General features: G+C 35.9%; 1 protein-coding gene across 2 annotated transcripts in view; it reads right to left on the bottom strand.

The window, feature by feature from the left end:
* ODAD2 (outer dynein arm docking complex subunit 2) overlaps positions 1-25,146 on the bottom strand; it is a 69,389-nt gene that overhangs the window by 25,393 nt on the left and 18,850 nt on the right. For both annotated transcript variants that reach the window (XM_058030080.1, XM_058030091.1), the window contains exons 6-11: positions 24,845-25,054; positions 24,442-24,666; positions 22,093-22,203; positions 21,446-21,600; positions 17,631-17,873; positions 10,025-10,139 (exon numbers count right to left, since the gene is read on the bottom strand). In XM_058030080.1, the coding sequence (XP_057886063.1) occupies positions 10,025-10,139; positions 17,631-17,873; positions 21,446-21,600; positions 22,093-22,203; positions 24,442-24,666; positions 24,845-25,054 (1,059 nt within the window). The remainder of the gene's footprint in view (positions 1-10,024; positions 10,140-17,630; positions 17,874-21,445; positions 21,601-22,092; positions 22,204-24,441; positions 24,667-24,844; positions 25,055-25,146) is intronic.

Here is a 25,146-nt window from a genome sequence, read left to right as displayed (position 1 = left end):
AGGTTTAGAGAAAGACAACAAGAATAATCACTGGTAGGGAACTGTTCTGCAGAAGGAATGACTAACCAATCAGAACATTCAAGGTAAGAAAAGCAAAAGAAGGAGCAGTGTGATATAGATATACAGAACCTTGAGTAGAGTGGAAAGAGCACACCAGGATCTCTCTTCTAGAAGAACTGGAATCATCAGATAAAATCAGTACGTGGCATGTTCAGAATCAAAGTTGCTTTTAAACAATGTACAGTTGAGAAGTTGTAAGTCCTTGAAACAGGATTGCAGTGGCTCTCAGAAAATTTACATGTTAGGCAAATTCAAAGAAATAAAGAAAATCCATTAAGGGTTATTCAGTATGAAAGTATTCTCTCTGATTTAGAAATTTCCTGAGCACAGACTTCTTGAAGTGATGTTATGGCGGCACATCCGCAGGTGGCATTGCACAGTCTGGTGTCAAACTGTTACTACATTGGAACAAGAGACAAGTGGTCAAATGGCTGGCAGTAACTTCATAGGATAAATTTCAGCTTGTGCTCCTCAGTGGTGATAAATGTGCAGGGATAGAAAGAAAAGTCTGTAAGTGGAATTGCTTTCATTTGCTTCTTTCAACAGGCCACTAGGAGAATTTTGAATAAAAACTACTAGACACTCTCCTGGAAGCCTCTGGACTTCATGTAAGTGCAAACATGGATTATTTGAACTTTCCTAGGGCTAGGGAGTGACCCTGAAGACCAAGCATGGTTTTGATTATATTTATTTCTTTTGGGGGGCTGATTTATGAACAGAGTAGGGTCCAACTGTATTGTGTCAGCTTTGGTGAGCAAATCCATCAAATCATGGATTTGGTAAATGAAAATTTCATAAGATACTGCAGTTTCATCTTTTTTTAGTTCTGGGACTAAATGTCAAACAGAACTCTTAGCTGTGATGTTTCCTTCTCACAGAAAGCAAAAGCAGTGGGCAGGCCCATTGGGAACGAAACATTTTTTGCCAGAGGCAGAACAAATCTTGAAACTGGAAGGGAGAGCTTAAAGCCAAACTGTGTAAGAGTAGAAAACAGACACCACAGCAAGTGGAAAAAGGGCAGCATCCAAAAGTACACTTCATGCAAAAGTCCTAAAAACCCCCAAAACAAACACATAGCAGAGGTCCTTATAAAATTTAAAATAGAATGTAAATTCAGAAGAAGGACAATATAGGTTTGTGGCACAGAACAGCGGCTGAGAAAGAGAAGGAGGGACAATGCTCTGTCATTTTATTACCATGTGAGCTGCATGTAGAGGTAGGTGGGTGTACAGAGGGTTTCCCATGGATACACCAGCATCAATGTTCCTCTATAATTGCTAGTGTATGCATATCACAATGTCATGCATCTACAATCACCTGAATTAAAACAGTTTGTCCATATCAGTTTTCATGTTTGTCATGAAATTTTAAAATCCAATCCAAGGCGATATGTAATGGGTTACTGAGAAAGCTTTCTACACACAAATTTCTTACCTACATGTATTCAAGGGCTAGAAGTTCCATTACCAGACATGGGAGGAGAAAAGGAAATGAAAGATTTTATATTTACTTCCAAACTTTGAAGGTCACTACAGCATTACCTTTCTCAACAAATGAGAAAGGCTTCTGTTCAACAGGTAAGTGATACAGTACAAGGTCTAAGATTTGAAAGGGTCCTGAACACAATTGTGTTTTTCTGCATGGTTCAGATACCTCCATATTCCTGCTGTTGAAAGATATTGCATGAGGAGATAAATAGTCTTTATCTCATCTTAATGAATCAATACCAACATTTTATATTTTTCTACCTGTACATATTTTATTTCCAGGTGATTATAGCCCTATTTGTTGAATTTCTCTTCTGACAAGCTTATACTTTCCACATTTTGTACTGGAGCACATCCCACTAAAGTCATGGAATAACATATAAAAAATTCAGCAGTAAGAAAAAGAAAAGAGTTTCAATAATCATCTGTGAAACCAAGTAAACACAAGGACAGAGCTTTCTACCAGTGATGAAAAGCAGAGGGAAACTGCAGAAACCACATGTCAGGGAAGTTTCCCAAATGTGATTGTGGGTGTAGTCTGGTGGTCTGTGCAAGACAAAGAGAAAAGCAAAACAGCAAGAAATTTGAAGAACAATGAACGGAAAGAAGGACCAAAATGAGAGCTTTAAAATCCATTATGTTATGTACAAGATTTCTCTTTTTTGGAGAAACTTAAACAACAAAGACAATGTTTTTTGCATTGTTTAAGCAAAACCACACACTTGCTTTGTACAATATATTTCTAAACTGAAATATGTGTACTTATTTTATTCAATTGCCATACCTCAAAATTTCAAAAAGAATTTATATGAAGTTGTGCCTGTAATTGCAGAGGCTACATCTGAATTCTTCTGAATCTATGTTCTTTGCATTAATGATCAGATATTGCTTATAGTGTAAAGTAACTTCTGTGATTTTAGTTTTCAAATGCTCTCAGGCATTTTCATCTACACTGCTTTTATTAATGTAAGAGAAAAAAGAATATATAACATGTCTTTGGAAATACTTCTTTACTTTCTGTTTCAATTGCAAAAAAATGCAATCTTTAAATTTCACCTTCTAAATTAATTAACAAACAACTTTGTTGAACAACCCAAAGCGTTTGTAATTTCCAGCTATAGGTATGTGTTTAGCTTTCATGTTTATCTGTACTATGCTTTATCCATGTGTCCCGCTTCCTTACCAATCGTAACAAATCTTATTTATTGGTTGTCCTAACAAGGCTATTCAGGTAGAATTAAGTGGGAAAAAAATGTTAAGAATAAAGCCTAAGAAGCTGTCTTCATAGACAAAAACATTGATAAAATCACTGACAATCAATAAACCAGATAATTTTATTGCATATATCTGCCTGCACATGGTAACGATAAGCTGAATGTATCTGTTTTAACAATATTTCCTGAGTTGACCAAAGTAAGAGGTCAAACACAAAGACATCTAAAGAAGTCATAAAAATGTTAAAAAGAAACTGAAAGGGGGAAGAAGGTGTTATATTAACAAGAGATATCTTCATTTTATATCTTCATCATTAATATTCTTTTTAATGCAACATTTAACCTGAGGTGACACATGAAAAAACATGGATTGTTAAATTATGTTTCAGGTGGCTAAAGAAGAAAGGAAGAGATAACAGAATCTTTCATGACTTCATGTGACCACATCTTCTAAGTAGTGGAGAGCGAAGCTTTTATCCTCAGAAAGTATGAGAAATATTATTTTAAAATTGGATTCAAGGGGAGGGATTTGCAATCTCAAGCAGTAAAAACACACCTATCTGGCATAGATGCTGAGGCAAGAAAAGTTACCTGCTGTGTTACTAAAAGCCTCATCCCCCTACTCTTACTACATACTTGTACCTTGCTGGCCAGCATGACTATTAACAAGATTCAGTTAACTTGCTTCAGCCAAGAGCAAAAATACTGTGACACAGATCACAGTATTTTGCAGGTTTTCTAATCAAGAGCAGAAACTGTTATGGTATTTGCAGGACTTGATTTTTGTGGTACTTATACAAGGAGAACATTTGGGATTTTTGCATTTTCTCATTGTCATATTCTATGTTTTTTGTATTTATTTTCAGTGAGTGAATAAAGTTCATCAGCCTTAAGTTGAGACATACAGGAATTGTAGAAGAACTACAGGCCTCTTTCATAACATAATTCCCTTCTTATTTCTTCCAAAGTGAAAACTGTTTTCTCTATTTGAAAGATTTAAAGCTAAACACGTTATTACAAAAATACATTGTGTTTATCTTTAAAATATATTACACCTGAAATACAAAATTTCTCTGCTAAAGATATTTCACTCTCAAGACACTTTGAAAAGTTTAAGGAGCTAAAGCTAATTTGACAAATTGAATCACTTTTACCCAAACCAAATAAGTAAAGGTATGGCTGGGCAAACAAACTTTAGTCATCAAGAGTCACCTTTAAACTACACTTTCGTTTTTGAAGGAAGCTTTTCCTTTCCTTTTGCTATTCCCAACTGAATAGCTTCTCATTCTAGTGCACAAACCAATTTAAAGTTCAAAATAAAGAAATGGAAAGAAGTTTCTATATTACAGCTGCTTAGTGAAAAAGGAAAACAAAATTTATACAAGGAAGTTTCTATTCATTGTTCTTATTAAATAACTCAATGGTAATATTGATCAAATTACTTTATATTTTAAGGCTAATTTTATTTCTGTCTATACAGTTATGGAGGCTTCCACAGTTGCAGAACAGATGAAGAAGACGAAACTACTTCCCTACATCTCAACTTTTTTTTCTGTGAGAAAATGCAGTGTGTTGGGAAAACAACACCAGAGCTGCTTTGACATGGTTCCAATGCTACTCTATAGGCTGTAATAGTAGAATTCCTCTTCAGAATTTCTTCTCTCTCTTCAGGGATTTGATCATCGCACACTTGGGCAACTCTATTGCTCTTGACACTTTCAAGAACCAAAGTGAAGTCAATTATCCAAGCATACAGCCCAAGAAGGCATGCAATAAAGAGTCTCTAAAAATGTCAGGGGGAAAATGTCTACCTAGTCACTAATACAACTTTAGTAGTCCTGTATGTTGTTTTTCTTACTTTTCAGTCTGGCAGATTATACCTGAAGTTCAGTACCGGGTAATTGCCAAAATCCTTTTTTTTGGCAATTACCCACATAAGCAGTGAAACAATGAATATCAAAGTCCTTTGATGCCACAGTTGTCTCAATTATATTACATTATTTTGAGGAGCATTTAAGTAATGGATGTATGAGAAACAAATAACACTGAATAACTGGAAAAAAAACATTCTGTCAATTGGTTTTGGATTTAATTGAATTCAAACATGTCTAAGCAAACTTCTTATAATCATTAATATATTTATGAGATAGTCATCACTGATATGTAATTTCATATTGTAGAAGTGTAGACAGCAATATTACAATGTTTTGAGGATGGTGTAGTTAAACTATCAAGTCAGTGACAACACAAACAAAGAAGTTGCTAAAACAGTTATTGTTTGCTTTTGCATGTCTGGCATGGTTCCAGAAATAGAGTGGGATATAAGAAGGCAATCATATCATGTTGTACCACTCATCATTACAGACCACTGAGAATCTGAACAAACAGCATGAAGTATAAAATATGTTTTAGTTCAGTCAAAAGTTTCATCACTTGGCAGAATGATTGCTTGAAATCTTCTGGTATATATTATGTAGCAAATGAAACAATGATCTCCATGCTCTTTTCTTGCTTTAAGACCTACAGAGCTCCCAGTGGCAAGTGAGAGCATAAAGACAGGAAAAGAGTGACATGAACAAAAAGGAAAAACAAAGAAGGGAGGAAAAAAAATTAGAGGAGAATGGGGTTTAAATATTTTCTAGATTTTCAAAATCCAATTAGTGAATCAGATTTAAAAGTAAAGAAGCCACACAACAAGTTGTTGACTAGCATGTGTAGCTGTTAATAAACCAGGCTACAAGAAAAGCTGGTCAAATATTTTCCAGTGGAACAGTATTCCATCAAAAAATACTAATGGAATGGAATCAAAACCTTCCATAAGAACACAATGACTTCTTGAAAAGTTTTGACAGAAACCAGGCAGAAAGGCAGGCTAAATAACCAACATGTCTCTTCATCTTTTCTCTTGTCAGCCAGATGGCTGATGAGTAGGCCTGCCAGGCTCCTTGGCTTCTAGTTTTCATAGAATCCTTGACTTCTTGCCTGATGAGCTGCCAAACAGCTGGAAATCCAGGTCTCCAGGAGCTCCTAAGCTTTTTGGCTTCTTGTGGTCTCCAAGCTCTCAGGCAGCTGCTTTTCATGGAACTTAGGGCCCAAGTCTCCTGTGTGAGGGAGATACAGGCTGCACCCTTTGCTTCCCAGCTTCCACGCTGTGTGTTTTACAGAAACTGGACTCCTAGATATGTAGACATTGAAGACCTCAGGGCAATTTATGACAGTCCATTTAGGATCTCCAAAACGTCTGTAGGAGGCCCAAATAACTCCTGAGAGTCAGTTCACTAAACAAGGCAGCCAGTTCCTGGGCTTCCTAAATCTCTGAGGACCCAGCTTCTCTGAAAGGCTTCAGAGGCAAGCAAAAAATTCCTTTTTGTCTCTCTAATTGTATGCATTTGATGCTTGGTTAATAAAAAATGCTTAAAAATTTGGAAGATCTAAATCCAGATATTAGGGAGTAAAAACTGCATAAAATGAGAGCAAATACAGAGAAACAGGTATGATAGATGTAAAAAATTCTAATGGCTAGAGAAAACAAATAGAAAAATGGAAAGAGAGCAGTCAGAGCACTAAATTTGAACCAAGGTTTCTGTGTAAAATTTCAAGAAGCACAGCAAGGCAAACAAAGAAACTGGAAAACACTGCGCATATACAAGCAGGGAATTTTGACATTTAAGGCTTAACCCAAGAATGGTACAAAAACAAAAATGCATTGGTAGTATTTAACTGAAATATTTAAAATGTAAAACAAAGGAACAACAGTGTGCAGTATGGAGCACAGTTATCTTTATACACTATAGTTTTAAATTATTAAAATGTGCAATCAAAGCATCTTAATGTATTTAAAACAGCAAATGGTTTTACTATTTTTTAAATATTAGAAGAATTTCCAACTTCAACTACATTTCTTTGTTATTCTTAGAAAAGAAATGCTCTCTGTGGTTTTATACATATGGTTATGTTAAACTTTCCATAACAAGGAAAATCTATGTAAGAATAGATCATCAGCAGCATATTTTCTACACATAGGGTAACTCTAGGCTGGTTGGCTGCAAAATTCACTTCCTCGTTATATAACACTGCTGCAGGACTGAACACTAATCAACTTTTACACATACCCATTTCGTGACCCTTCCCTCTTAAACCTGGTTTTGTTTTGGGGTTTTTTGGTGTCAGCATGATCATTCTCTTTCCCCTTATGAAATAAACACACAGACAACTTTAGATGTCTCATCTTTCATGATACCCAAGATAGTCTCCTATAGAACTGAAACCACAGTATATCAGAAAAAGATGAGATGTCATTCCACAGGTAAGTTTTAAGAAAACAGTAATTTTCTCTCTTTCAAACCCCCAGTCTCTGACTCTTTACTTAAATTGACAGAAAAAACACAGCACTGTAACAGCTACTAAGAAATAATTAACTCTACCCTAGCTGAAACCACAACTCTATACATAAATGGCTTAATGAAGCTCTTTGAGAAAGCCTCACAGTTGTAGCTATAGCAAGGCTAAAATTGCAAGTTGAAAGTTTATATGCAGGCACATGGGACAAAAAACACAATGCCTGATATTGCCATTTGCATTTTAATGTTTGCACCCAAAACTACTAAATATGAGGACAGAAAATAAGCACTAGATCTTTTTTCCCTTTCCTTTTTTTTTCTTTTAATTTATTTAAAGATTTTAGTAGAAAGTTCCTCTGTGAGGAAATAGGAATTTTCATACAGTCTCAAGCTGGCAGTGTTCCTTTTATTGGCACAATGCATTTGGGTGATTTTTATAATAGCCCAAATTACATCTTTGTAGAATTTCTCCAAATGTTTATGTTTGGGCTGATGTATGTTGGGAGAACATTACAAGTACTGTTTTTCAAAGAAGCATCATAACCAAATATTGCTGTTCCAACATCAACAGAGTTCTCTTCTCATTTTTCATAATCATTTGTATTTCTTGGACACTGCACTTACACTTTGCTACTAGCAATATGCCTGCAGTAGTAACTTTTCCTTTAGGAAGTAAAGAATTCATTAATAAGAATCTGCTTCTATTAAGATAATTCCTTTAATTCCTTTGTAACAAACAATATCGCTTAGCTACACCATACTGATAAAATTCTATTCTATGGGAAATACTCCTAAACAGATTATGGTGAGAGTAAGCATGAAAAAGAAACATGTAATCACATACTACAAAAGAACTGCCCTATCAGAATGTTTGATTAGCTTCTAAGATTTTTAAAATATCCAAAATAACCTTTAAGTTGGTAGTAAAATGAAAATATCTGTGCAGAAAAATGGATGCTGCATTAACTTGTTATAAAAATTTGTTTATGATACTACTAACAAATTCAATTTCATCTGTGAACCTCCATAACACAGAAGAGAACCATTACAGCTTCCACAAAAGAACACGAAAAGAAAACAGACTGCATTCTCACAGCTATTTGAAACACAGTCTGCAGTCCCAAGTACAGGCTTAGAAAGGCCAGAACACACATTACCCTTTAAAGTCGTGTACTTATTACTGCTTTTGAATCAAGCACTACATAAACCAAACTGCTCCTTGGAAGATCATGTAAATTGTTGAATAATATTAACTTTGAACAAAAAAATCCCAAATTCTCTTTAGATAGAAATAGTTGCTGCACTTCCTCAGTGTGGCTGCAGTTGCTGCTTTATACATATTTCTTTCTATTCAGCGTCAGCGGAAAGGGTATTATTGTAGGTTTGTTTCAGGGAGCCACTTGGCCTCAGTGTCACACAAAGAACTCTTTGTGGGATCACAGATTAGCATTAGGGCAGGCAGCCAAGAGAGATGAAAGGAGAATAGCTACACTAAGGGTGTACATAGCTTGCACTCATCAAACACCCCAGGGAAAAAAATGAAGAAAAAATCCATGTAATGCATAATTTCAGTAGCTGTCCTCTATTCCCTTAGTTTCTGTAAAAGTGCTTTTAGTGGAAGTTCTACCCATGTGCAGTTCTACTCTGGCACATCAAGCTGCAGAGTCTTACACATAGGAAGAATTACTGAGATCAAGTAGTATTTTAACATTCAGTTATAGCAATATTGTTCAAGAGAGAGGCAGTTGTATTCGTATCTTTACAGAGGAGAGATGTTTACACTGCACCATTAGGCACCAAAAAACTTTACTGCACTAGAGTGCACATTTAGAAAAAAAAAGGTGAAAAGATAATTCAGAATAACCAGCATGTGTGAAAAATGACAAGCAAGCTGCCATTGTAGAAATCACTGGGAAGAAATAAAAAATGTTTAAGTTATAAAAAACAACACAAATTTTTCTCACTATAAATCCATATATCTCTATATCTATATATCTGTATCAATGAATCATCTACATAAATTAATAGCAGCCACACAGTGCTCAATCCCAAACAGGAAACTGCCTGCAAAGGATGCCACAGATTTCTTGCACTTTGAAGGAATTACTATTCTTTACATAGTCAGGATCTCCAATCCTGTGTAGAAGAATATATATTTTTCATAAAGTAGAGAAAAGATGCAAATGTTGCATTAAATATGGAGCTAAATCAGAAATGGAAGCTAGTACAGTACAAGGATTAAGGTATAAAGTTAGTACTCTAGGAAATTTCTAATGGGAAAGAAAACCTTGCCCATTTATTTTATCATATGTCAGTGCTAAGAATTCAGAGAGATGACTTGCAGTTTATCCTCACTATTTTATCTCTATTTGGAAACTGACATGAAGTAAATGAATAGCTCAGTCTTCTGTACATAACTGACCTGCACAACCACCACTATTCACAACTGGCACTTTTTGTTGGCAGTCTGAGCAGAAAACCTGAAGATTACATTGGCACTGAGTCTAAAATGTGCTCTAAAACCAAATGATGGTCTCTTGAGAACACAGCTGAAGTAGACCACAGTGGAGAACAACTAGAACTACCCATGCTATTCATAGCCTGGGAGTAGAAGCTTTCTGTTTTCAGCATTGTCAGATTTTCATCAGGCTTTATTGGGAAGAGTAAGCTTAGGTACTGATAAGTTACTAAAATATATCTGTCAATACAGAAAACACTGTAAAGGCAAAACAGATTATATAATGGGTGCTAAATGGAGGACTATTCACTTTTGAAAGTAAATACACATGTTTTTTAAGCAGTTAACAGAATAAAATAAAGAGAGTGTAAGTAGCAAACAGCAAAGTATTGCTGGAAATTATTCAAATATAAAAATTATATGAGTATAAATATAAAAAACCTGTTACTTTAAATACTTTCTTACCTGAGCATTTTCAACACAAGGACAAAGAGCCCAAGCTGCACTAGCTTGAACTTCTGGGTTAGGATTTTTCAACAATGACCATAGCAAGCGGACTCCATCTAGACTGTCAATTATCCTATTGCAGAAACAGACCAAAAAAGGGAACATTAATTATGGAGTATACAATGTTGAATCTCAAATTATATCAGTTTTTTTGGAACACTGCTCTAAGAAACACTGGCATCATTCTGACATACTGTTTTGCTTTATGCAAATGCTTGTGTTTTATTGTCAGCTAATCACTATCAACATATTCAACAAACAGTGCCCACTCTAACAGATGGGTGCCAATAACTGATGTAAAGACAGAATGTTTTCTAACTAATCTCATTAATGTTGTTTATTTTTTTCCAGCACTGTCATTCAGAGTACTTATAGAAGATAAAGCAAGCTACATTATAACCAGGACTCATAAATGTGAAAACAAGCATGTGACTTTTTAATGATCTACATGCAGAGTGAAATCTGAATTTGAGCATACTGGCTTCTTTCATATAGTAACAAATACTTTCCAAAACAAATATTTATGGCCAAAACTATGTACTTAACTTTTTATTCAGTCTATGCTTAATGTATTTACCTTGCTCTATGACATATTTTTAAAAATTATGTTTCTAATCAAGCATTAGAAATTAAAATGGTCACACTACAGAGCATCCTTTGTTGGGCATGAATAAGGTGTAACTTGTTTCCCATATGTTCCTTCCTAACAAGACCAACACTGAGCACTATGTTATAACTATTTAAACATACTATAATCAAAGTATCTTCATAACTAACTGAGAAATGAATCAACATGAAAATCATCTCTACAGTATCTGGGTTATGATTATGTATCGATCAGGCTTGGAGATCATAACCTCACATTAGGTTCCAATGAATACCCTAAATGGAAAGGAAGGTCAGACAAAACTTCCTGGCCTTTACCAACATGCCTTTTTTCAAAAAAATTGTGTTAAGCTCAAAGCAGATGAGCTGAAGAGAAGTAAGCACACCTCAAAAGTAAAAAATTCCATTGCATATAATGCGTTTCTAGCTTTAATTGTCAATGCAAGAGAATTCAAAATACATTTTTAAGAGAGCTTAGAAAACAGCAGGTAAAACATATTATTTGTGTTCACTATATATGCTTTGCCAGGAAATTTTAAAACTAGCTATAAAATTAACTTTGTGTGTAATTCCATCATCATTTGAAGCAGAAAAAATAAATAAGGACATGAAGTCTGTCTAAAATAAGCAAGGACTATTCATAAGATTTTTATGCAAACTGTTTAAACAACTATGTTTTTCAAAATAAGACTTTTTGAACAAAGCTATGGTTAAGCTAAAATACCCTAAGTTTTTTAAGATCTGCCAGTTTCAGTATAGCTTATTTTACTCACTCAGCTCCAAATCAATTGTGAGAAAATCATCGAAGAACAAATTCAGAAGTCTTAACACGACAAAATAAAACAATAGGAGCATAAACTACTCAATTACACATATATATTGACATAGTAATGATAACTTAGGTAAAAGCTTCAAAACAAACTTTTAAGTCCCTCCAGACCCCAAACACTTTTAAGCAATTTTAACATTACTCTTCTGTGATTTCAGGATTTTTCTTCCTGTATTGGAATTAATTAAAAAGAACCCATGAATCTTTCCTCTAGTCAAGCAGAGTACTGATCATTTACCAACATGAGGTACTTCCTCCCAAGAGGGCCTAAATATAAATGACCCAGCTCCAACAAGTATATAAAAATCAAAAGATAGGAGCCAAACACTCAGCTCAGATTTTCCCACCACACTTAAAAAACAACCCCTAGACCTGATTTATCTTTCTATTTCCTTTAAAGCTTCCTTTTCAATTGGAAGTTTACTTTCATTTTCTTTTCAGCTTTCTGGTCTTCAGTATTTCAAGGTAAACTAGGGTCCCTCTATCACTAATTTGCTGAAGAAGGGTTTTGCCTTCTGCTTAAAGGCTGGAAAGACCAGCTGTCTTAGATCAACAGAACCCAGCTCAGACTATGTGAAAGTATAGTTCTCTGACCACTCAACATGCATAAAATTAAACCAGGAAACAGTAGAAACAAAACAATAACCCTCCAAATCACATTGTTCATCACTGATTACTTGCAGTTACAGTAGATTAACACAAATAAAAATACCTCTACATACAGGAATAATGCTCTTAAATTCTCACTCTGGAAGAATTGAAATTGTGTAATCACCATGCAAGAACAAACCTTATTTTCATTTTTCCGAGAAAATATATTTCCCAGTCTAGAAAGCAGTGCTAAAAAGTTCAATTTTTTAATCTTCCTTTGGTTTCACTACACAATCCAGCAGATGAAGAAAATGGGTGCTGAATGAGTGCATTTGCCTTTATGGCAAAGGGAACACTAAAATAAATGGTCCTGAAAAATGTTTCCTCTATAAAAGTGCTTAGACATTAACTTCCTTCCTATGTAAAAACTCCTATTTGAAGCTGACAAAAAATACACATTCAGTTTTCTTTACAAAAATAAAGAGAGGAAAATAGACCTGTAATCTTGAAAATTCTAGCTTTGACGGCATAATGCTAAACAACATTATGATTTGCTTTTTTATATAGTTTTTGTATCCAATTTTCTTCCCACAATGTATTATAATATTATTAGCAGGATGAAGTAATAAAGCTTCTTACCACAATAAATACAAGCAAATGTAACATAAAAATTACTTTGGTTGGCATTCAATTCTGTATTCATCCATAGTTAGCACATTATTCACTCTGTGGCTTCAGTCACTTAAGTAATTTATATTATTATAATTTGTTGATACTCTGTTGATAAAATTAACCTAGACTAAAATTTGGAGCAAGCAACCACTCAAGGGACTGTTAAAAGACAGGTTTTTAAATAAAAATGCAAAACATTTTATTTGAAAGCTGAATGGAATCTCATAAAAGCTGCAATAATACAGTATTTAGTTGATATAAAAGTCTTAATAGTTAATACTTTAATATTCAAATGCTTTATGGAATAGTTGATCTGCTTTTGTATGCATGTATGTGTGTGTAATGTATTTAATGTACAGAACACTATTAATAGTCAAAATCCTAACAGGCATGAAACTCACTCACAGTAGAAATGCAAACTTTATTATAAGCCACTTGGTCCTTCACTGTAAATACATAACAACACAAAATATGTGGAGTTCAAAAGCAAGAGCCCAAGTTCTGAACTGTTGTGCCTCTATTCCTCAGCATACCAAGGCATCTCACAATAGAACTGGGCCACCTCCTCTGAACCAAAGCTCTCTGTCACAGACTGATCTTGTTTCATCACTGATATAATTTAGAATAGATATAATTCCGAATTTTTATTTATAATAAAGTGCTTATATAATATAGTATTTATAATGATACAATTTAGAATATTATTTTGCTCCTCAAAATGACCAAAAGAAATTGCAATGGCAATTAGAACTGGCTGAAGAGGCACTCTTGTCATGGGCTCCTGGGTTGGCCAGACATGATCAGAGCAGAGGTGAAGGGATATTTTCAGCTGGCATCATCACTCCTACCAAAAGGCAGCTGCCAGGTGTAGGATCAAAACATCTTCCTGCTTCCAACACAGAATATATGTATGGTGTACATAGAATAGGTCTTATGGGCAAATAACTTTATTGCAATTAAACCCATTCAGAGGTAACTGCAATTTTTAGGCTACAGTGAATTAGTATTTGCTATTTGACCAGTGCAGATTGGTCAACTTAAGATAATTTTTTAAAATTACTTTTGTTCTGTGTTCACAGGCAATGAAGACTTTTCACATTATTTAAGAATCTCATTATCATGACATCATTTAACATTATGAGCAAGATGGGGCTTGCAATTCTAGAAATTTACTTTGCTTTTTAAAATATATCTGAAAACTGTTAATCTGAAATAATACCTCTTTTTCAAGTTAAAACTTAATATTGAACATTTCCAGTAGAAATATCAACATGAATTGCTTAAACACACATATGTACACACAGCCTAGACATCTGTTTGTCATATCTATCATCTTTCACTGCTAAAATGTTACTTACCAGAACTTTGAGATCTTCAGTTTAATTGCCTGCCAATTTAGACCACAAATACAAATGTAAATAAACAAAGTTATACTGACTCTTTATTGTGCTCACTGGTAAGATTACAGGGTTTTACTCTGTCAGAATGTAATCTCATCTTTTTTGAGACCACAATTCAGCATTTTTCTTTAAACTTTCACTGGTTGCTGCTGACTGCTTTGATAAATAGTATTATATACCAATGACTCAAACTCCATCTGCTTGGCTAAAATAATCCTCAGTCTTGAATGCCAGCAATGCAGTCTATGGATTTTCAAATGGAAAGGGTAAATGAAAAGCTAGCGTCAGTTAAAGAATAAGTACTAGTCCTTTGTTTATAAAGAAAGTTACAAAAAGTAACTTACAGAAAGTTCCTAAAAAGATAAATATACATTAAAAAAATAAACAGTAACATCTCTGTCAGTGTTGGTACAGCAGACCAAGTATGGAGAACAGCTTCATGCTGTCTATATTAGCGTAAGGAAGTCCAGTCACATAATTATGTTGGTTTTTTTTAGATAAGCCAACGCACTTTTGGCTGTGAGAGAAGCTGGCTGGTGTTTTTTTATTTTAAATAGCTCAATAGAGTCAGCAAAAATCACGTAATTCCTTCACGTAATTCCTTCCCCTGAAGTAGAGGATTGGTGCAGAAATAATAGTGTACCTTCCATTCAGTAGTTGTAAGAGACACAGAGTTAACTAGGAAACATGACAGAAATAAAATATTTAAAAGACATATAGATGTACATTCACATATGCCTGTCTATCACCTATGCACTCTCTATCAGTGCAAGCTTCTTCCACAGAACATAAGAGCACAGTATTTCCCTCAGAATGTAACTGCACTGCTTCATAGAATACTCTCAGCTTTTTCTAGTCCATAATGATGCTTTATTTCTTATAATAATCACAACCTCTTCCTTATATATCTGAATCATTTACAGAAATTATGTGAGCTCCACTCTTGGTCTGTATGGTCTTCACATACCTACTGCGGCAAGGATAAGCACATTCAAAGTAGAAGACTGCTAAACTGAATATTTAGTCTCTAAGCCACACTTTGTCAAACACACTTGCAGCTAATGAAATGTAAGAATATATCTGAAAAATCTCAATTCTTAGGAAAGATTAAATTTTACTACATATGAAAGGCAATGATAGAAGAATTCAGGAAAATCATCATAATTTTAAAAGTTTCTATGCTGCCAAACTAAAAAAAGTTATACTGCAAAGACAGCCTGTCTGTACCACAGACGTGCCAGCCAAATTTGGTAGGAAAAAGACCATAGAGAACTGATTACCTAGAATCTGTCAAACCATTCTGAGAAATGATTATGAGATAAGGAATGTAATGAGGATCCAGCTGTATGAATCTGAAAGAGCATGAACACCTAAGCATCAACCTGCTGCAATAGAAAGGTCTCATCACCTGTATGTATGTGCAGGCTGCCAGTGGCTTTCCTTGGCTTCTTTCTAGAAGGTAATCTTGGTACACTTCCACACCCTTGTTAAAATGTGTCTTTTTGATAAAGAACATCAGAAAATATTTACATAAAGAGACTGACTTCCACAGTGGTTTCTAACAAGGCTATTTATTGTTTTAGACCCCAATTTTGTAAACAGAAAAGAGTCATATTACAGACTCTGGGGGTGTGTGTATTTCATGTCTTTGGTGACTTGTTCTTCCCCAAAAGGACAGCACTTTGGATAAGGAGACACAATTTCAGCTTCTGCTGTACTGAGCTGAGAGGAGGAGAAGGGAGAGGAATGGACATAATTTTTTTCTTTTTCTTGGTTTTTTTTGAGAGAGAGGCAGGGGTCAGTGGTGGGAGGGGAGGTTGCTTTTAAGTGCCCTGTGAGAGGCAGAGCACTCAATCAAGGAAATACTTTAGACATATTAGCACTTACACTGTTGTCAATGTTTTAACTAAGCATTATTTTTTAAAATTTCACTGAATTTATTCACACTTGGATGAATCATGCTTTGGTAAAAATATAGCAGCATTATCTCTTCTAGTACTACAAGCATAGCTGGCACAATACATCAGGTACATGGCACAGTCATGCTAATAAACTTTGTGTAACTTTTTTTGTAGTACCAAAAAGTATAGTCATACTTATTTAAGATCTTGCTTACTTGCTAATGTTTTGAAATACTTTTAGAAACACTTCTAAAGTTGAGAACTTCAACAGAGAATGTTTTATATGAACGAAATTCAGTATTTGATTCCTTTGTTCACTCTTTACAAACTCTATAATATAAATTTTGTCCCAAACCTCTACTTTCTCCTTCTCAAAGACAAGACAGACTCTGTTCTACCACAATTTTCAGCAGCAACTTGCATTTTTTTATGCTTATACTGAACACATTCCAGTATGAAGCTGTCCATAGTGGATACAACAAGTGACAGTTCTGAGTACTGGAGTATGTCTGAGGTTTTATAAATATCAGTTCATGTTTATCGGCATTTAAGTTTCTCAGTATTTGCAATGCTAATTCTCTTAGGTTAATATATTATGCTAAAGGCTGGTTTTTAGTGAGAAATGTCATTGAAATATTTTCATTTATTTATACTTTTATGCTACATGGCTAACTGCTCATACAACCCATGTTTATGGTTGTGTACCATCCAGTCTTTTGCCACTGGGTGACAGCCAAAGCATGAAAACAAAAGCCTTATTCAGGAAAAGAATTCCCTGCACTGCTATATGAATATCAAGTGAATTATGCAAATCAGAACAGGAGGAGCTTAATAAAACTCTCTTTCTGACCTCCTTTATGTATAAGGAGGAAAATATGCTGAGAATCTTGAGGTAAATATCCTTGCAAGAGAACAGTAAGTACAGCAAATGCTGACCTCAACATTTAACTGAAACACCTCATCATAAAACTCAACAATCTTCGTAATTTGTACAAATTGACATCACAAAATCAAAGGCTGTCTTTTTCTTTGATTTTACAAAGGAATAAGAGGGGAGAGAAGGGTTTAAAACTATTTGAGTTCACAAAAGGAATTATGGGGAGGGACAAAAGATATATACAATACAAGCAATACTCTACTACAAAAAATGTAGCTTATTATCATGACAGTAAATGTGTGCATTTCCTTTTAGAATAAACGTCTCTAATTTAGGATATTTTTAATAACTTAAGAACAGAAGTTAAAAGAGAGTGTAAAACATGGACCTATCATGCAGCACTTTAAAATGGTGCTTTGAAACTTTGAATTTCAACTCACACAAAAATCAATTTACTAAAGGTTTATTTGATTTTTCTCAAAATGCAAAATCTTTACATTCTATATATTTCCTTAATATTTTTTTTATCTATAGCAAACTTACAGTAAGATTAGTAACTAACCCACACAGTTCTGTAAAAAGCAAGAAGCAAAAAATGCTTTAAATCAGATTAGAATTGACTATATTTGCACCAGAATAACTGAGCTGTTTTTCAATATTTAAAATGCTGTGAATATTAATAACTTACGCCATATTTTCAGGATCCATGGCACAACCTCCCACTGCTTTGTTGACATTCACAAGCAGGGCTGGATTAGTTGAAGTCAGTAATGTCACCATAGGTGCAATTCCACCCAATCTGCGGATGGTGCCTCGATTTTCTTCCTCTTGGCAACATTCTGCCAGTGCTCCAATGACATTTATAAGGACCTCCTCAGGCTGATCAGTCAGCAATGTTACCAAAGTTTCTACAGTTTTATATTCCTGAAATCTAAAAGACAGCAATAAATCCAAAGTTGGTATTTTTAGTATGTTACCAATATAAGCTTGATTTTATAATTAAAGTATAATTATAATTGAAGTACAAGTTTTAATTTCTGTATGTAAATCACCTTGCTGAAGAAATCCCAATACAGGTAAACGATTCCATACAATTATTTGAAATGTGACATACAGCCTAATGTCTTACTCTAACTTTCTAACTACATTTCTACAATTTAGTTGTCTAAGAACTTCTTGAGTAGTTTGAGTGTTTTTTTAAAATTGACATGTAGATGCAACACCTACAAACAGCTGAAAACAAACCAGAAGACTGGCAATTAGTGTGCCATCCTTACTTCCAGCACTTTTTCCTGCTGTGTTAACAATAGCTAGAGTAGTACCAGACCCTCCTTCACTTCTCTGAACCAAAGGATGGCCCTTACTTTTCACTAAATATGAGCCTTTAGAGCTTACCCTGAGCCGTTCTACATTCAGCTCAGGCCTAATACACTGCATTTTCCTGATGTCAGAACCATAGTTCTGGTACGTTTCCATAGCCACAATGTTAGATCCTAACTTGTAATTAAGAAATAAATTAACAGAAATTTGACTTGACTCTTCTATTAATACTTTCCCCATTCTTCATACAACTTTTGATACTGAGAATCAAAAATATGGTTTTTAAAATCTTGATGGTCCTATCCTACAAAGACATGTGTGCTAAACCTAAGAAGTTCATCTTTCAGAATAGGATTTTTTCCTCAGTGCTTGAATAATTTTCAAGGGTTTGGGTTTTTGTTTCTTTTTTTGTTTAAAACTTAGGGGATTCTTAACACTTAACAAATACTGCATCTTCTTTTTATACATCTTCTGATATACCCTGACAGTTCTATGGGGTATGTCAAGCTAGATCTAACCTGTATATAATCTAATTATCAGAGAAAATGTCTCTGAGAGTACTGAGTTCTCATTTGTGCTTTTCTCCCAGCCCCTAGCTTCTGGGAATGTCTGCTTGAGCTACAAAAACTATTTTCCGGGAACCAGTTGCTCATGTGGCTTTTCTTTTTATAAAAAAAAATATTAGTATTTCTGATATTTTTATGGCAGAACTAGATGTTTCAATAAAAATTAATCTTTCCAAGATGGGTTATCAGCATAATAATTAAAGTAAGTGAGAAATGAGAAACTTTTGTTTTTCATCATCCAAAACTTTGCTTAAAGATAAATTTTCTACTCCTTGTTAGCTGTAATTTGGAAGTATCCCTACTTTTTTTTTTCCAAGAGTAAACATCAACAGCATGAAAAAAAAAGAGCATTAAAGTAAGCAAATAATTTGAAAAAACAACAAAACAAAACTGATTATTGCTGGCTTTTCAACTTCTTCACAGATGGGATGCTGTGAGCTGGCTGTGCAGCGGGCAGGCTGCTCTCAGGCATTGCTGCTGGCTCGGGCCATCTTGTGTCCAGGAGCAGAACGGCCGCTCCCACACCAGCTGTGCCCGGAGCTGCACAGGGACAGGGACAGGGACAGGCACAGACAGTCACAGGGACAGGCACAGGGACAGGCACAGAGAGACATAGGGACAGGCACAGTCACAGTCACAGACAGACACAGGCACAGGGACAGGCAGAGTCACAGACAGATACAGACACAGGGACAGGCACAGTCACAGTCACAGACAGACACAGGGACAGGCAGAGTCACAGACAGACACAGGCACAGGCACAGTCACAGGGACAGGCACAGTCACAGTCACAGGCACAGGCACCTGCCCCGGCTCACAGCTGAGTCAGCACAACCTCTCAGCAGCGACCTCCAGGTAAAGGAAATAATCTGGAGCAATTCAGAGATAATTAAGTGCCCCTGCAGGAGCCAGCAGAGTTTGTTAGTTCTAGCTTCATGCCAGACTCAGGCTCATCCCTCCAGATCTACTTAGGTGTTTTCATACTATCCTCACTCCCTTTTCTTTAGTGGCCTCCCATCTTGAGTTTGGACAGGGTTTACTGCTTCAGACTCAGCACTACACAACACGTGAATTCAGCTGGAGCTGCGCTGGGCTAGTAACCTTTGTGAGCATCAAGCACTTGCCAAAGATATGTGAGTAGCCCAACAAAAATCTGTTTGCAGTTGGACAGAATTATTGGCTACAGCTATACTAATAAATAAAACAGGCTAGGGCTCATTCTCTAGCCCTGAGGACAAGAAGCACAACATAGCATCCATATGGCTAAAATCTCTTATCCTCACAATGCAGGGTGGCCTCACCCATGCTGCCTAATGGGAACAATCTGTTGCCTGCACCGTTCCCAAGGAGTGTCTGGGCATTGTCTGGGAGAGCATTTGCTGGCACACTGTGTAAGGGCTTGTGCTGGCAGTTAAACAGTATGGATAATCCTAACACAGAGCCTGAAACCTGAAAGATTTGGCCCTGTTTAGTTTACTAGTACAGAGAGAGCCATTCAGTCTGTCTCATCACTGATTGATCCAAAACCAGGATACCTCTGCACAAACCCAAAGTCCACAGAAAAGAAGGATACATCCATATGAAAAGTTAGGTTACTGTGCAATTAAGAATGCAAAAAAGCAGTAGGTCAGCAGTAGAGGAAGTAAAGACCATAGATCTGTATACCAACAGTTAGGGAACTCATTTAGGACAGTAAAAAGCCAGAATGTAAAAACTGGAAATCTTCCTAATTTTTACCCAGTCTTGGTCTATCATTATGTGCTTACCCAGCAAGGTACACTAAATTAGGGCAGCAGGAAGATGTTACCCCTTACTAATACTCCTTTTAATCTTTCTACATGCTCTACATACAGAACAGCATAATTTCAGCAGGAAACTGAGCACAGAAGTAGTGGAGCCAGTTTCCTTTTTCTAGGTAAGGTGCATGAATTTGTTATATTAATTTCAGATGAGCGGGTAAAGTGTTCTTGATCATTAAGCTGCTCCATGGAAGGTAGAGAGTGACAACTTCTACTGTCACAGTCTCAAATAATTACTCAGAACCCTGGCACTGAGAGTTTGCTGGCACCCACAGCAGAATTCTCATCAGTTAATTCCACTCATTTAGAAGCTGGGTCTCCAGACTAAGCTACTTTTCTGAGCCCCTTCTGTAGCCAAGAAGAGAGGTACCTAGGCTAGTTATCCTAGACTCCAGTATATTTCTAATATGTATTAGATGTCTACTCTACAATGAGCAAATTTGCTCTCTCTCTCTCTTGATGTAAAACATTAAAGTGTACTAAGTACTCTCTCTACCATGCAGCAGTGATTCTGGCTTCTAAAGTTCAGACAGGAGGGGGGATATCAGATATGGCCACACGTCAAATGTGACCTCCCGACTCAGAGTCCTGTAGATTGACTAGAGGCACCACTTGCCTCCATTGACTGTTAAGATTCTAGTAACTTAACACTGTCTCTACTCTACCCTGATGAGGTCAAAACCTAAGGTGAAAGCCCAGCTGATTATAAAGACTGATTTTGAAGAATTATGACAAAACAGTTTTGAAAACAATAGAGGTTTGTAAAATCAAAGCATAATAATGTAAGAAATGCTTGTAAAATTAAATTACTAAGTTACTTTAACACATTTTCTCTACTCATTGCACATTTCCAGATTGCTCCTGTCACAGCTGCCAAAAGTTGTTTGTTTTCACTTTTATCAAGCAGAGCAGATAGTGGTTGTAGACCTTCATGTTTTCTAACCAGGTCACGTATTTCTTCATCTTCTGCACACTATAAAAAAATATACATATTAAACATATATATTATGTAAAAGTCTGTAAGATTATGTCTTCAAAAGCTAGCTGTATTACATTGTAACTAGTAAAAACTAATAGAGGAGAAAACATAAATGTTGCATTCAAGTCTCTGAATATGCTAACAACTCACTGAGAGAATGACAGTAAATTGCTGCTGTATACGCAGCAGTGCTTATACTGTCACATTGTCCTCTTTAGGGGCAAACAAACAAAAAAACCCAAGCAGCTCTATGCACAGTATGCCTCACCACTCTTCACTGGTTACCTGTGCAACTTAATGCTTGTGCACAAGAAGAGCAAACAGGAACCTAATTATAATATTAAATATGGTGTTAAAATATTCACAACATTTCTATAATTTTTTACACATTAGAGAAATAGTGAAATTAAGAAAATTTAAAACTGACAATGACATGAAAACAAAGGGCTAATGCTGGTTCTGATCTACTGACTATAATAAAATTACCTTATGTATGGCACTTGCACAATGCATTTGGAGCTCCTCGTGTTCACTACTCAGATTTTTCACTAGGGTCTCAATCATGCCTTCTGTTCTTATTGCAAGTCTGTAACTTGGCTAAAAAGATAAAGTGCATCTTTTAAATCCTGCATATTAACAGTTAATAGGTCACAACAATAATACAATGCCACAATTATAGGGTTTGATATTGAGAAGCCTTGTACTTTATCTAAGCACAAGTCATCATTGCCTTGAAAATACTACTGATGATCTCAGAGGTAAGCAAATATCTGCAGTGCTCTTCAAATCACCTGTAACCTGAGGTACTGCACTGCCTATCCTGTAGCCACTTAGCTTATGAAGAATTCAGAATATTCTGAAAGGTGTCCAGACTCCCTGCTCAGACCCAAGAAAGCAAAAGATGCTTCAGAATGGGATCAAGAACTACCCACTCACTTCATCAAGAACCAGCAGCCACAACAACAGATCTATTCCTAAAACAAGGTTAGAAAAAAACGTTCTTAGAGTTTAAATTTTTTAGTGATATTGTCATGCAAATTTAAGCCACAGGCATTGTAATGGGGTAATTTTTAAGTGGGGGAAACATCTGTGTAAGAAATGCATTTAGTGTTCCTTCCAAGTTAGGCCATACAAGAAACACTCAAAAATGACATCTTCTCAATACATACTTACTGAACATAAAACCTGCCAGGTTTGTGTCTCATGGAACATGCATTAATTGGTGTAACTCAAGAAGCTAATTTTTAACACACAAAGTGTTTAATAATGTAAAATCTCTTTTAAAATTTTGTCTTTTGTGCCTCAAAATCACCAAGACAAAATATGTATATTATTTTATCTGAAATGCAATACACCTCAAGTTGAAATGAAGATAGAGAATCATAAACAAATAGAATCCTTTAGGTTGGAAAAGACCTTTAAGATCATTGAGTCCAACCATTATCCCAGCACTGCCAAGTCCACCACTAAACTGCATCCCTAAGTGCCACATCTGCACATCTCTTAAGTAACACCAGGGATGGTGACTCAACCATTCCCCTGGGCAGTATGTTCCTAGGCAGTGCTTGACAACTGCTTTGGTGAAGAAATTTTTCCTAATATTCAATCTAAACCTCCTCTGATTCAACCCCAGGCAATTTCCTCTGATCCTATTGCTTGTTACCTGGGAGAAGAGAACAACCCCACTTGGCTCCAACTTTCTTTCAGGTCCCCTCTGAGCCTCCTTCTCTTCAGGCTAAACTCCCCCAGCTCCCTCAGCTGCTCCTCACCAGCCTTGTGCTCCACACCCTTCCCCAACTCCATTGCCCTTCTCTGGACACCCTCCAGCACCTCAATGTTCTTCCTGAACTGAGGGACCCAGAACACAGGGTTTGCACAGTGCCTAGCACAGCAGGATGCTCACTGCCCTGCTCCTGCTGGCCACATTATTGCTGACACAGGCCAGGATGCCATTGGCCTTCTTGTCCACCCGGGCACACCCTGGCTCATGTTCAGCCCTCCAGGTCTTGTCCTACCAGGCAGTTTTCAGCCACTCCTTCCCCAGCCTGTAGCACTGCAGGGGTTGCTGTGACCCAAGTGCAGGACCTGTCACTTGGCCTTGTTGAACCTCATAGCACTGGCCTCACTCCATGGATCCAGCCTGTCCAGAGCCCTCTGCAGAGCCTTCCTGCCCTCCAGTAGATTGACACTTCTACCCTTGGTGTGCCTGCACACTCAGTAGTGTGTTGAGGGTACCCACAAACCCCTCCACCAGGTCATTCACAAAGATATTAAACAGAACTGTCCCACTAGTGTATTTCCTTACATGGCTATGGTAAAAAATATTTGTATTCAAATTTAAAAACTGAATATACTCAAATTTGCAAAATGTGCCACAGAAATCTGTGGAAAAATCACATATATTCCTTTCTTCTATTTGCAATGGATCAGACCCAATACACAAGGACACTGTAAACCATTCTGCCCTGCACTGCCTTAGATCTTTCTTGGCCACATCTGCAGGTTAGTTTTGAAGAATTTAAATGCATTGCTTAACCAGAACACAGCACCTTAGGCTGCCAAATCTGTAAATTATGATGAAAAAAATAAGAAAAAAAAGAAAGTGATTAAGGCTTTCATTTCATTTCTTGCATGTATTACTCCTAGCCTTTTAAATAAAAATACATGTTTTTTACTTCAATCCAAGCTGTGATCTTCTCAAAACCACTTTGATTACATAAAGCATCTACTTCCTGATGGGATAACTGACCTAAGTGACTGTAGAATGTAGTATTTCCTTTTATTGTCAAATTTCTTTAATGTTTAGAAATAACTTAGTTGTTTGTGTTTACTCACCTCTGAGGCACATTCCTGTAGTGTCCCCACTATTGGGATTAAGATGTTTTCATGTGAGCATTTGAGCCATCTAGCTAGTAATGGAATGCCATCAGCTTTACGGATTGCTTTCTTGTTTTTGATGCTTTTGCTGCAGCTCCAGAGTGCCAAGGCTGCACAGCGAACTGTTTCAGTGTCTTTGACTTGGTATGATGATGCCACCGAAATGGATTCCAACAGCTCAACCTAAAAAAAAAAAAAAAAAAAATTTCCTAATATCTACAGGAAATTTGATATCATGCTGCTTTCTAATTATGATAAACATAATTACATTATCATGCTTTGATCATGTTTACAACATACGATCTATTTTTTCAACAAAAATATGCATATGACAAGGATACAAATTTTAATGTCTGCTTACCAATTTCTTGATTCCTCCATGTTTCCTTACTGTCTTTCGTGCTCGTTTAAATCTAGCAACATTGGCAATTGTTTCAGCTGCTAAACATTTTAGATCAGTATCTGTAGAGTCCAGTATTTTCACCATGATCTCTAAGCCTCCAAGATCTGCAATTGCATGTCTGATCAATATATTTTGACTAATTTCCTTCAGGATTTTTAATGAACCAATCTAAATAATGGAAAACGACAGAAGTTAAACATTATTTAGGTATATAAAAACATTAACATTATTTAAAATGATGGGTTAGTTAATTTTTTCCT

This window comes from Melospiza georgiana, chromosome 1 (assembly GCF_028018845.1).
Source record: "Melospiza georgiana isolate bMelGeo1 chromosome 1, bMelGeo1.pri, whole genome shotgun sequence".
Classification (NCBI taxonomy): Eukaryota; Metazoa; Chordata; class Aves; order Passeriformes; family Passerellidae; genus Melospiza; species Melospiza georgiana.
The sequence above is the reverse complement of the archived record's forward strand: the minus strand, read 5'-3'. Positions and strand labels throughout refer to the sequence as shown.